Source organism: Nyctibius grandis, chromosome 10, assembly GCF_013368605.1.
Source record: "Nyctibius grandis isolate bNycGra1 chromosome 10, bNycGra1.pri, whole genome shotgun sequence".
Lineage (NCBI taxonomy): Eukaryota > Metazoa > Chordata > Aves > Nyctibiiformes > Nyctibiidae > Nyctibius > Nyctibius grandis.
In genome coordinates, this window is record NC_090667.1 from 34,515,319 (window position 1) to 34,529,458 (window position 14,140).

At 50.5% G+C, this 14,140-nt stretch overlaps 1 protein-coding gene across 1 annotated transcript in view; it reads right to left on the minus strand.

Annotated features, from left to right (window-relative positions):
* SRGAP3 (SLIT-ROBO Rho GTPase activating protein 3) overlaps nt 1-14,140 on the minus strand; it is a 91,375-nt gene that overhangs the window by 6,106 nt on the left and 71,129 nt on the right. The window contains exons 11-19 of the mRNA XM_068408482.1: nt 13,378-13,405; nt 10,520-10,622; nt 8,391-8,451; nt 7,897-7,974; nt 6,676-6,810; nt 4,143-4,248; nt 3,640-3,867; nt 2,238-2,317; nt 521-701 (exon numbers count right to left, since the gene is read on the minus strand). Of these exons, the coding sequence (XP_068264583.1) occupies nt 521-701; nt 2,238-2,317; nt 3,640-3,867; nt 4,143-4,248; nt 6,676-6,810; nt 7,897-7,974; nt 8,391-8,451; nt 10,520-10,622; nt 13,378-13,405 (1,000 nt within the window). The remainder of the gene's footprint in view (nt 1-520; nt 702-2,237; nt 2,318-3,639; nt 3,868-4,142; nt 4,249-6,675; nt 6,811-7,896; nt 7,975-8,390; nt 8,452-10,519; nt 10,623-13,377; nt 13,406-14,140) is intronic.

The following is a 14,140-nucleotide window of genomic DNA, read 5'->3' on the forward strand; positions in this document are numbered from 1 at the left end:
CACAACGTGGATCTGAACATCACCGCTCCAGCAGCTCCAGGCTTCGTTAGCGAAGGGCTGGACCAAGGCCACAACCCCAGACAGTGCCCAGAGCCTGGAGAAAGCGAACACCACGTCTCCACATCCCCCCACGCTGCAGCTGACACATTAACGAGTGTGGTACAGGACTTGTAACACAAGTGGAACTGGCGAAGGACCCTGGGACCTGCCTCAGGGCAGGGGGGCACCGAACCACGCCAGCTCAACGTGCGCAGGGGGCAAGGCCAATATTAAGCCTGGGTCATGCCGCTTTCAGGAGTCAATGACAAATGGGGTTTGGGCACACTGAAGTATTTAGTGCTTGGCTTTATCAGCTTGAACGAGAAGCAATCTGAGCCAATCCATGGAGAGGCAGGTGTGAACAGGTCCAGACTTCTCAGCAAAGGCGTTAAATGTGGGAAAATCTGACCACATATTTTAGGCAGCTGAAGTGGAGGTTTGTGATTTAACATCCTGGGCCAGCGCATGCCACTTTACTCACATGTCTTGCACCACAATGTACTGGTGGGGTATGAGGCCATCCACACCGTTATGCCTCCCTTCCCACCAGTCTTCCGACGCCCGGTGGTACAGGAGGAGTGAGGCCCCTTTCTTAAAGGAGAGCTCTCGGGGAGATCGTCCAATGTAGTCAAACTTTGCTATGGCTTCAATCTGCTCCACTTCTGCAAAGGAGAGAAGCACAGATAGAGAACAGCTCAGGTCAACAATCACGAGGACACAATAAATCCTAGAAAGAGGCATCTCACCAGAACAGCACTAATGCTGCTGCCCTAGTTTCCCGAGGGCATCTTACACTGACTACAAACCATCTTATTTTTAGACTGATCAATTCTTTTTGTTCTTCCAGCCTTCCCGGAATCTCTTACAGACTCACAAACTACCAGCAATTACAAAAAGCTACAAACCAGATGGGGAGTAGTTGAAATTTCCCTGTGTGCATATGGCATCATCACCCGCCGTCCCATTTTCTACCTATGAAGCGATTTCTTCGGTTACAGAACCCCATTATCCTCCAGATGGGGATCTTGTCAAGCCGTGTCAGACACGGTGATCAAAGCCCCCCTTACCTTCTCTTCCTTCCCTTATCCTGGAGACAGTTTGGCCTGAATTATTGATGAGTAACGAATCCCCCTTTGGGGATCCATACAGAAACGATGACAGCAGCTCTGGCCAGGCAGCTGCTCTGCATCACACCCCCACATCTGCAGACCTTCCCAGCACTCCACCTCACCACTTCTCCACTTTTTCTAATTTAAGCTCTACCAGACACCAGGGATTCACAAACTGGGAGCTCAGGGCCTGAAATTCAAGAGGGCTGAGGCAGGACTTCACTTTGGGAGGTCGTGAGCACACCAGGAACCTCTGAGTCCCTCGCCAAGGGCGTCGCAGTGAGAGCTGCTGGTGCACCCGAAGAGGAGCCCGTGGAGCAGCCCAGCTCTTCTGCAAACCTGCTCCCAGTTGGGAGCACCGAGTCCCACAGAAACCGCTGCAGCGACTGCAAAGCAACGACAGCATTTCTCTCTGCACTGGCAGGAGCGACCTGCACTGCACCTCACTTCGCTCCCAGACCCAGCTACCTCTAGCCACTACTGGAGCCAGCAAGCACGCAGTTAATGTACCATGATTATTTGAGACACCCCATCACTTTAAACCCCACCTGGAGACTGGCAGATGGGCAGTGACAAAGCTAAGCAGGGCAAATCTGCCCAGTTCCTCCAGATCTGTTACATTCTCATTAAAACACGGAAACTTGCTCTGCTCCATCCACCCCATCACTAACCACAGGCTCAGCACCAGCAGCAATCAGGATGCGACTCGTTACTCTGCTCGGCAGGCTGATTTTCCCCAGCTTCAAATACACACCCACACCAATGCAGGATTGGCAGGGAATGCTCCGGAGGAAACGGAGCAGGGGAGGTACCCAGGAGGGCTCTCACAGCCCTGCTAAGATGTTGGGTTTCCCAGCAGGGAGGGTGCATGGGGCGAGGCGAAGAAGGAGTATGTAAATTCACAGAATAAAGCTGCTCCTCTTCCCCACACTTGCACTGCAGTTAATCACCCAGAAACTCCTATCAGGGCTATTAATGCGGCCGTCCAAGCATAAAATTGGCTGAATGGCAGCTTGCTCTCCTTCATCTCCTAGTCCTGTCAGCTCCTGTCTGCAGCTGAAAGCAGGTCCCTCTTCTGTCTGGGCTCACCGTCATCGCTGGTGTGTGGCTCCGTGCCGTTGTCATGGTCAGCCTCGTCGATGGTGCCTGGCTCGCTGTGCGGGCTGTCACTGAAAGAAAACACACCCTGCTTTCAAAGAAAGAACGAGGTTCTGTTCCCCAGGCACTCAGCAAAAGTAAGTTGTGGAGGGAAATTCTGGCCCCAGCGACACTTGGAAGAGTTATGGGTTTATTTTATAGGACCGAGGTGGTCATTTTAAATCGCAGCAGATCTCTGAACTCGCTCTGAGAACAGCAGACACTCGCACCACGACCTTCCGGCCCAGAACATCATGTTCTTTGCTCACCATCTTACTCCTATTTAGCAAAACAAACACAAAGTGATACCGAGTTAAAATGTCCCACTCGCTCGTTCACAATGAGTTTTAGTATTTTATCCTCCGCTTGCATCGGTGAGGATGGCGGCGGGTGAGCAGTCAGGGAGGATCAGGGCTCAGAAATGTATAAAACTGGCACACAAATCAGCTCCAGCCTGTTACAAACGCCGCTTCGTTAAAACTCAGACCTGAATGTCAGTTTAGAACTCCAGCACCCTCCAGACAAACACGTAACATCACTCAAAAAACAAAGGGAACTGGAAGGTTCAGATTAACTTTGGGCTAAGGGTTTTCATCCAGCTAGCCAGTTATGATGGAACTGTGGGACTTTACTCAAAAATTCCAACCTAAGAGGAACTGGGTTAGAATTGACCCAAAATTCTGTTTCGCTCTGAACACACTTCTGTGAACCTGCAGCTAAAAGATTTTTTTTATAAATATAAATATTCACGCTGGAAACAATTTTCTTCTCACATTTCTACTGAGGTTTGTGATGCTGAGTCAGCATGAGAAAAATGAAAAGTAAAACTCGGTGAAACTGCCTCTGTTTTCACCGGCAAGGCTAAAATGAAAAGCAAGACTGATGTAAACCAGGAGAGACTAATTGGTTAGGTGTGCAAAGTCCTCTTACTTTTATGAAGGTATTTGTAGCTAAGAACCATGGCCTGGTATGGAGTAAGATTCTTAACCAGCACGAGCATACCAAGTGTACATCACCTGAACACCTAACTCTAACGTGTAACAGGAACACAGGCACAAAGGTGTCCCCCTTCTGCAGAGGGGCAAATTCACCCCAGCACCGTGCTCAGCTGCCCTGACTACTAAGTCTGAACTTCCCAAAGCTCTCCTCACACCCCATCCTCCCGGGGACCTGCTCCCAAAGCCCTTCTCCTACACTCGTGTGAGCTGGGCTCAGTTCTCTAACCACCAGGAATCAAGGCACAGCCCTGCATTCTGTCACAGGTTCACTCCCCACGTACAGCGCCAGAACAACCCTAACAAGGGGACCTGGCTTTAGGTCCTGCAAGCCGTGAAGTCCTGCCCCCGCTCCTTACCAGTACTCCTCTCCTCCAGTCATGCACTTCTCGTAGACAGGTCCTTCCAGCTCTCTGTGGCTGGGGAAGATGCCCTCGTGGTTAATGATGATGGTTTTGATGACCTCATTGACATGGGCCTGGCAGGACACCGGATCCTGCCCGTCTGGGATGTGCATCAGCGTGGGCCCAAAGCAGATGGCCAGGTTGTAGGGATCCATCATGTTCTCGTCGCTGTACTGCGACAAGCTGCAAGCACAAGCGTTAGGGAGGTGCAGTGACAACTTTCCCCCTTTGCTCAGAAAAATCTCCCATCAACAAACCCCCCCCGCCCAAGAAAGCGACCATCGCCGTGCTGTACATCTTCCCTGAGCACCCAGCCATGGCCAGGCAAGGCTGAGGAAGGAGCAAAATACAACTCTCCATGGCAACAACAAAAAAGGACCCATGCAACAAAGACAGGGAAGCCCTGAAGAACAGGAGGGCAAGGAGAAACTCAATGAAAGAGGAAAAAAAAGACTCACTGATTAAGGAAAGCGAAAAGATATCTCATGACAATGATGACAGCCCGGGGCAGAGTGACGATGATCTGCTGGATCTGGTGCACTCTCTCGGTAGGGCTCTCGATTTCTGGAACACATGGAGAGAATGCACAGCTTTAAACCTTCTCAGGGCCAGACAACACGGCACCAGAGGGCCTTGCTCCAGGTCTAGGAGCCCCCACGCAAGGAAAACCACAGCCCGTTCCCAGATTTGACCCACCACTGAAGTGCAAGCAGAGAAACAGTGCTCCTCCACGGGGGAATTCATACGTACATTTAGATTCAGTATAACAGCAAAGACATTTCCATAGTTTTATTTTTAAAATAACTGTTTAAACATTATTTAGCTCATTCCTCAACAGCTTCTCTACCTCTCCAAACCCTGAGTCAATACAGCACTGGAAAAGGGGAGCAGCGCTTGGTTTTCCAGGGCAGATTTTTAAATGAGGTTTTTATTCACGTTACTCTTACGGGTTAACCATCAGGTCCTTCCTGAGATGCTTACTTTATTATGCTGGCTTAAACTTTGACATTTGCTAACCATAAAAAAATCCTCTGATAACGTGTAGCTGGGTTGCCATTTGTTCAAAAATTCTGAGCAAAACATGGCTTCATCCCAAAGATTGAAATCTTTATACTATTTCATTCTGGAAATCTTTCCTTTTGAGGAATGTATTTATCCCCTGTTATTGCTTACTGGGTTCTCTGCTGCTTCAGTTTGGTTTCACTTGAGGATGTTTGTAAAAAAAAAAAAAAATCAAATAAATAAGAAGTGGATAAAACCCTACAACAATACATATCTGTTCTGAAACCCGGAGGAACAAACTGTCTCGAAGCACTTGCCTTTTTTCCCTTAGCAGAAATGTTTCAACTGGCCGTAATTCAGAGGAATTAACAGAGTAATCATCAATCACTCGACAGCACAGGCACACCCCTGAACGAACCTCCACAAAGTGCTTTTTCTATCCATCTGTTTCTCATGTGCATTTGAGAAACGCCTCCAAGTAAACTCCCAGTCCCCCAGAAGGCAAAAGGAAAAGCCAGCCCGTCCCCCGCCACCAGCACGCCCGGCTTCCCCGGCACGGCGGCAGGAACGACGCGGCTCTGCAGATGCAGAGCTCCAGATGCACTTAAGGTCAGATTTTTAATGGGAACAAGGCAATTTAATTCATTTTAAATCTATCCTTAATCGAAAGGTAGCAACGGCAGCAGGAAAAAAACAGAGGAGGAAAAGGAAGAGTCTTGCTAAAATGAGAAAAAATAGAGAGAGAAGATACTGCTATCCAGAAAACTAACAGATGATGTTTGCAATGAAAAGCTCCCAAAAGCTTAATAAATTGTGCAAATTGGCATTAATTAGGGATGGTTCCAAAGCACAAGCCTATCTGCAAGCACACAGACGCTCCCATCACCGAGCACCGGGCACATTTCCTGGCACGGAAGGGGACTCGTCCCCTCCTCTGAGCTCGGGGTCCCGCTCTGCCCGCTGCCAGCCCCTCGGGGAGGGCAGCCGGAGCGAGCGCTGCAGCCCAGGCTGGAACTGCTGGCCCGGAGCATGGAACTGGTGCAGAAACAGCTTGTGTGCCGTGTTACGGGTGTGCTGCGCTGCTTTACACACCAGAACGGAAAGGCAACAGCGAAATTTCCTAAAGCTACTACATAAAACCACTGTTCTTGAAAAGTAAGAGGAAATTCTTCTCCTCCTGGAACAAGCCCATCCCTGCGTCATTCCCCTCTAGATATCATCTGTCTCCCCTGACATCACTAAATCTCTAGCAGTTACACCCATTAACACTGAGGAGGGGGGAAGGAGCCAAACGAAGGGCTTCAGCACATGTTCACCAGTCAGCCCCCCTGGAGCTACCCACGTAACGAGACACTCGAAACCCCAGACAACCCCGATGCCTCTCCTGTGAAATAAAGTCATCCTGCAGCCAAAGCGCGCCACACGCTCCTCCATCATCTCTGAAACACCAGATTCATTCTGCCTTCTTCCTTTCCCCCAGGGGAGTCATTTCCACGACTTGCCAATAAATAAGTGTCATCACTACAAGGTACTGAGAGAAATAAACCCCAGCTGGGATATCTCTTTCTCCAGTTGCAGAGGAACGAGTGGAGCTGGGAGGAGAATTCAAGACAGAACAAGAAGCAAGCAGGCTCTCCCTGACATCAGTCCCAGACCCTCCATGATTAAAAACCCTCAGCTTCTACCTCTGCTCACATCCCAAAGCACCTTCTGGTTTTCTTTGGGATGGGAAATGCACACAGCAAACACCTGGAGAACAGCTGATCAAGTGAGGTGGAAAGCAATTCTGCAGACCTCAGGGGTCGGAGAAGCTTTGTGAGTAGCCATGAGTTATTGATGTCACTATGTTTAGTAGAAGACACCGAGCTAGAGCAGCGAAACCCCTTTGGGTCCCAGCAGCCACGGCCGCCTGACACGTGTACTTGCCCCCTGTTTATTGCTTCTCTTGTCCCACCCTGTTCTCCAGGAAGAGCCCTCACATATACTTACTTATAGTAGATATCAAATCTTGAAACCTTTCCTTAGGAAAGAGGGGGTTTTCCAGTCCTCGGAAATACAGCTTCAAGACTCCAGCCACTGAATTGATGTCACGTTCATTTTGATCATCAGCAAGGGGATCTTCACCTGCCCAGAGAAGAGTTTTGATTTCCAGCATTACTATCAAGTTGGACTAACACAAGTGTTTGTTACTAACTCAGTGGAAACCCCAAATTTCCCCCAGTTCAGACCCCGCCCCGTGTGTGGAATGCTAATGCTGTGCATTTTGCCGGCAAGAGGAGAGTTTAATGAGGTGCTCTGTCACACAGCATCGTGCTGAGACATGCTATAGCCCTACCTACAAAAGCCCAGTTTATAGATGTCATTCATCGATTTTCCTTCACAGTTTCCAGCCCAGTGCATTTTAGTGTTTAAGGCAACAGCTCAGAGCGCTGAGCAGATCTAAACAACGGTGGGTGACAGCTGGAGAAGACAGGCTTGGCTGGAAGATGCAATTATGCCTCTGGAATAGATTGAACAGTTCTGGATAGCATTGTACCGACTTAAATCTATGAAAGGCTTCCAAAACCTAAGGGATTTGGGCATTGATTCCTCTTAAATTGGCAAATCCTCCAGCCTCTGACAATCTCACCACTGCCTTGTTCATTGGCCTGGCCACCTTCACCCTGATCCTTCCATGCTGCTCAAAGGTTAATGCCGTGGAGGCCATTACCCCCCTCTAGACTGTCCCTTTCACAGCTTCACCTTCACTACAGGGCAGGGCAGAGCCATCCTGCTGTCACCCAGCCTCACATCTTTGATGTGGTTTCCTCAACAGAATCTCTGGCAACTCCACAACCGACGCTGCCACCAGGTACACGTGGCAATGCTGCTCCTCCCTTGTCAAACCGCTGCAGGAAGGAGGAAAATGGATCTCCAACAAACTATTTTATGGTTCTCAGCTGAGGTTTTCATGCTCTGAATGACTGTGGAAAAGATCTCTGCACCTACCCCTACTTCTCGTACTCTTTCCCTAAGTGACTCTTCACTACTGCTGGAGATACAACACTGAGATACCTAGAACGGGAGAAAACCTCCTCGTGTCTCGTAGCACAAAGGCCTTCAGCACAGACCTTACACAACGTCTGATGCACCCAGCACACACTGAACCTCCCACCGCCGACCTGCTCGGACCCGGCGTCCCAGCGGCAGCCGCACACCCTGCCAACCCACCTCTCTCAAACGAATTCTTGATGTCATTGACTTCCACCTGGGAGCCAGGAACTCTGAAAATGCCCTGCTGCTGAAGGCCTGCAAAGGAAGAACGCTTTAGAAAAGATCTGTGGGACTGTTACACGGCACTTTCTGGTAAAGAACAGCAGAAACCAGGAGTCAGTGCACCTGGAGAGAAAGGCTCAGAGAGCAGGAAGGGGACAGCCTGCTACAATTCAGTCCTGCTCATATTCCCCAATCAAGGCCCCCAGATCAAAGCCCCGAAAGGGCTCCTGTTGGCCAAGGGCCTGAGCGAGCAATTTAACCTGAATAAGTGCTAACGAGACCTAAATATTTGTCAGTCATGCAGTGCTACATCACAGTCAATGCCACTGTAATTATAACCTGAGCCCACGTAGCGAGGGCTGCGGGCACCTCTGCTTTATTTCACTGCTAACTACAAGCGTTTAATTCCTTCGCAGAAAGTTTCTGTTGATATTACTGAATCAACTTACCGTACAAATTGATGTAACGAATGCAGCTTTCTACTACAAGAGGAATAGCCTGTCCTGAATCCTTTATGAAAGGAAAAAGTAAAAAAAAATCACTGGTTTATTGATCACAAAGCATGGGAAATGCGTTAAAGATTGCAAAAACAGAGACTTGAAAATCAGTGCCATTGAGTTTAGTAAGAGGACAGGCAAGAAAAGGAAGCGTTACACACACCAAGCCATCAAAAAGTGCTGAATACACTATGTGTGGTCAGTTATGCACAGACAAAGCTTTCCCTGAAGTGTGTGAGGGACTGCTGCTCACTGCCTGGCTGAGACAGGGGACTGATGCAACAGGATCACAGCTATCCCATTTCAAAGGTGTCATGCTGAGCCGAAACGAAACTTGTGCTATACCTGTCTGATGAAATAAGCTTCCAGTGACAGAGCTTACAACAATACTTCCACCTAAAGAAAGAGCTATTGTCAGCAGATGCTAAAAAAAAACCCCAAACCACCACAGTGTGTGAAATGAACTGCCTGCACCTGAACCTGTGATGGCTTTTGGCTTTTGTTTCAAAGCCGCTTCTCTCCAGGCCCCTCGCGGAGGGAGCTCAAGGGGGAACAGGAGCTCTGTCTGACTGCCTACGTGGATGTTTATTCCCCCTGGGGCTTCGTTTGGTTGTTTTCCCAGTAGGGTACAGTTGCATCTCTCTGGTTAATTCACTCCGTCTCACAGACGGGCCTCCAGTAAATACCTGATTTCTCGTTCGCGCATTCCTCCTTCCTCTGAGAACACAAAAAAGCAGCAGAGTGGGAAAAAAAGAAAAGATTAAGCAAGGGTAAGTTCAGTTAGAGGTAAGCATCTCTTTCGGAGGCCATGAACGCTCAAATGCAATGGCAGCTTAGCAAGGTCCAACTCAAGCCTTCAGGCTGTCCCCCCTCCCTCCCAAACCCGCCTGGGATGCTGCACCCGAGCCTTGGCAACCCACACAAAGAGCCTCTCCAATTTCTTCCCTCCCTGAACCTGCGGCACTCGCAGGAGCCCGAGGCCAAGGCCAGCCCCTGCCTGGGCACGGGGGCACCGGCAGCCACCTGCAGCCCTGCGCCCCACGGCACCGCAGGGTCCCCAGCCCCCAGCACCGTCCCCTGAGGAGCCTCCGCTGGCACAGGACACCCATCCGCTCAGCGAGATTTCCACTGCAGCCAGTTCCTCCTCCACAGCGCTGAACAGGCTGAACTTTAATGAGCATTACTTTCTAAAAATCAGCTTAAGTAAGGAATAATTACAAGTATTAAAAAGATTACCGGCTTTGTCAGCCAGGCCTGTGCATTACTCGTGACAGCACACTGTTTATAAACACTGCCCTGAGGCTTACGGCTGCACTAAGAGAGCCTGAGAGAATAAACCGGGGCCGGACAGGGCCTATCAGTGTACCTAATCCAGCAGTTTGTCATTACTGCTTCCTACAGCATTTTCACTAAAGCTTTCTTCAGCGCAGGTTAAACACTGAGCAACTATCAGCAGCTGGCACGGAGACGAGCCAGTGGGACAGTTATTATTAATATCTTTTGTTGAAGGATGAAGACAGCACGTCTACCCTCGCACGCAGCCACCCATAGGCAGGGTATTTCAGCTCAAGGCTGCTGGTCCTTACAGCGGGGAGATGCTTTCTGGGAGCTTATAAGTCTTTTTACCTTCCCCCTCAGCCACGGGGGAAGACGACCACCAAAAACGTGTGTAAAAAGGGCAGGGGGGGGGGTTTGTGGATCCTTTGAGGGTGCTGGGCTGGGTTATCCTTGCTGTCTGATCTTCCCTCCCAGGGAGGGAAGCAGAACTGGAGGATGGGGACGCTCAGCCAAGAGCACCTCGTGCCACACAGCCGGCCAGCCAGCACGAGGGTCCTCACTGCCACCCTCGCCCCGGGGCATGCAGGGTGCCACGGGACGGGGAATTCAAGGAACACCTGAGGGGCGAGGACAGTGATGGAGAGAAATCGTCACCGAGGCAAAGTGTGAGCTGGCCACATCAGCTGGGTGCAGGGAGGACCAGAGAGCCCCCGCCGAGGAAGGGAAGCGGCCAGCAGTCGGGACAGGAAAGCTGCCATTACATTCACAGCGTTCACAAACTCTTACTGTCAGCCAGCGAGTACCTTAATGAACGTTTCCATATTGCCGTTAAAGAGTTTATGATTATAGACTGAGAGAGGCCTAGGTCTCCTCATTTTCTGTGGCTTAGGGGGAAGACATGGGGGCCTGGGAGAAAACGGAACAAAAGAAATCAACAAAACACTAACATAAATGCAATGACAGGGTGAGATCTCAGAGGTTATGACTGGGAATAAGAAACAAATCAAACAGAAAAATCCCCTGTGAGGACTCAACAAAGCCGTGCTGAACACAGCTGGTCACAACCGTCCTTGGTACCCACAACCTGCAGATACAATTCTGAGATCCCAAATACCAAAACTGCTGCTCAGCGTTTGTGCTACTGAGGGTAGATTTAGACTAGACATAAGGAACACATTTTTTACAATGAGGGTGGTGAAACACTGGCCCAGGTTGCCCAGAGAGGTGGTAGATGACCCATCTCCCTGGAAACATTCGAGGTCAGGTTGGACGGGGCTCTGAGCAACCTCATCTAGTTGAAGATGTCCCTGCTCACCGCAGGGGGTTGGACTAGATGACCTTTAAAGGTCCCTTCCAACCCAAACTATTCCACGACGACATTTTAGAAGTAAAACGAAGGCATTGGTGCTCAGTAGCATTTTTAACACCTGCCTCCTACCTCCATCCGTTCAGCACTCTCTCAGCCTGAAAAAGCACGAAGAGCACCTGAAGACTTCAACTGATTCCTTGATATATCCAAAATAAATCACAGCTACCCCTGGAAAACACCGGGGTATTCCTGCTTATTCCTAAATGGACCTCATTCTGCTCATAGATGGCCAGAAAGAGGGAAGTGGGAACACTTCCACCTCCCTATAGCTAACCTCTGTCTGGGAGGCATTCCCAGGGATGTGAATGGTTTTCCATCTTTCTGGCAGGCATTCCCAAGGTCCAAACCACCAACCAAAAAGGTGAGCCCGGCCAACACACCCGAGCAAACCCACCAGCCACTCTAAGAACAGCAAAGGCCGGCATGCACACTGGGAAGTGGCATGGCCCCACCAGCTAGTGATTGAGGGTCCTCACCAGTCACGGGAACAGGCCTTGAAGACCCCGTTGACCTCAGCAAGGGTAACAGGCACCTATTGCTTCAGGAAATGAGGCCATGGAAACGTGTGACTTATTTTAGTGCAGTGGCCAGGACTTTGGAGGGCTGCTTTCATTAACACTATTCACAGTTTGATTTATCCTTCTGATAATGAAGGACATTAAGACCCAAGCGCCTAGAGCTAGAAAAGGGAGAAAACCAGCACAAAATCTCTAACCGATTTCTGATCTGTCTTCTACCCCCGGGCTATATTAATGTCTGTAGAGGAGAGATCACGACTGCAAACGAAAATGAGTGCTAGCAGCCTTCATGCAAAAGTTCTCACAGAGTCAAATGGACACGTACAATTTACACCGAGCTACGAGGCAAAGGTGACAGCTGTGATCCGCTGGTTCCTTAACCAGATGCCTTCAGTTAAGCAGTTTGACTCCACGCTCCTATAGCTTCTCCCACTCCTTCAGCTGGTAACTGAGGAGCAGAAATGACTGCTGGCCACTCACGCGCCCGCCGGACGCTCAGCGGGGCAGCCCCGTGCTGCAGACTAGAGCCCCAGGGCCGTTCGCTGCTGTAATCTCCTTGGCCCGGGGGATGCCCTGGCACAGGGCGGCCAGGGCAGCCCGGCCTCCGGCTGTATCTAGTGGGAAGGTTGTTCTGCCTACACTGCACAAGGGGGAGATTGTTGCTGGTTTGTTTTCCTTTGTGAAGTAAAAGCGACTGCTGAAACAAAAGCAAACAGAAGCAGCGGGGAGCTGTGCCATCATCCCTCGCGTAGGAGGCAGTCAGACATCCCTCTGATTGTCTTGGCCTGCGCCACCACCCCCCCACGGGCACCCGCTCCTGATGAGCAAAGCACACGAGCGAATTCTCCCCTCCGATTTCACCCAGCCGTTTGGGCGAGCTTTCCTCGCTCAGTGGCTCAGCCGCTGCCTGGCACACCCCGAGGGCCCGAGCCCACCACCAGCCATGTGGGGCACCGAGGGGGTCAGGAGAGAGAGCGAGGCACCCCGCCGCCCTCTGCCAAGGCAGCCCAGGCCTCGCCATCTGCTTCAGCATTTCTAACACAGAATGGGTTTTTTTTTGCTGGTACTGCAAATTTTATTAAACACTGAAACAGGGTTGTAAAAAGATAACACAGAGAGAGGTTGTACGTGTTCTGGGGAGAGGTTTGGAGGCTTTGCTGGCCTGTGTCTTACTGTTAGAAAACCAGCACACTCGTAGCCAGCCACCAGAGCTCTGTGGAGATGCTTTATGGGCTGGACACAGATCAAAGCCTCCTCCCTGTGACATTCACCCCGAGCACTATCTCCTGCTGCAAGGGATGGAAGTCTGAACACAGGCAGAGCAGCCAGGGCTGGGAGAGGCTCCCGGGGGCACATCAAAGTCCTCAAGTGAACAGGGATGGCAGGGAGCGGGGGGACACCGTTGTGTTGCACTGTCTGAACACGACCCAACCTCGGCTGTGCTGCAAGGCTCTGCACAGCCCCGTGCTGACACAGCACTTCCAGGCACTTCAGAGCCAGTCAGCCAGAAACTACACCGCAGCACAAACAAGGGCCTGTTTGTCATCACCCGAATTAATCCACTTTGGGTAACGCAGCTGAGAAGCAGGGCAGCGTGTGGGGAGCCGGGGATTGCCTGCCCTCCATCCTGCCAGCACAGGGGGCTGGAAGATGGTTAGATCTGAACCCTGTGAAGCTGTACCAGCAGCAAAGCAAACCACCCTTCCCACGGCCACCCTCCTCCTGCCCGCGCGAGCCCTTCCCGAAAGCAGATGAAGTGGAAGAAACCGCTCACCTGGTTGTTCCACATTCGGCTCTTTCACCTATGAAGAAACACAAGTTTCTATCATCTCTCCACGTTAGTCACCACCAAACGACTGTTACAACCCACTCACACAGGCACTCCCACACTTCTGGCTCTGCAAGCCCTGGGTTAACAGCCAGCAAAAAGAAGGTGCCTGTGCCCGAGGGCGCCGCAGGCTGGGGAGATGCTGGTCGCTCTACAAACCCCTGCCACTAAAAGACATATTAGAAGTCCAAGACAGCCACAAGAGAGGGAAAGCATCTTCGATTCCCACTGATATTGAAGGTTTATTTGCAACATGAAGCCCATCTTGTAAATAACCAGATGCACTGAGGTCCTCTGCAATAAGTGCTCATCGACACTAGCTGGGGACTGGCCAAGCCCAAGCAGGGAAGGGGCAGCCTGATAAGGGCTGAAGCCCCTGGGGAGGCTGCTGAGATTATCCAGCTGCCTCATGGAGGACCACTAACAGCACCTGAGTGCAGCGGGGTATTCAGTGCCCCGGCTTTTCCTCTGAGATAACAGTCCACGAATCACCATCAGGCAGACTCTGTGCTGGCTGTCAATATCCTCATTCCCTTCGTGTATTTTTTAGTGCTTGGATTTCATATAAACAGCAGCATATCACCACTGATAAGATCTGTTCATTTTATAAAGTATTTGTCATTCCACCAAAAAAAAAAAAACTAATTTCACATGCTGTTTGTGCCTTTCTCCCAAGCCAGGAAAGCTGGTTTGTTCTGCTTTTTTCTAA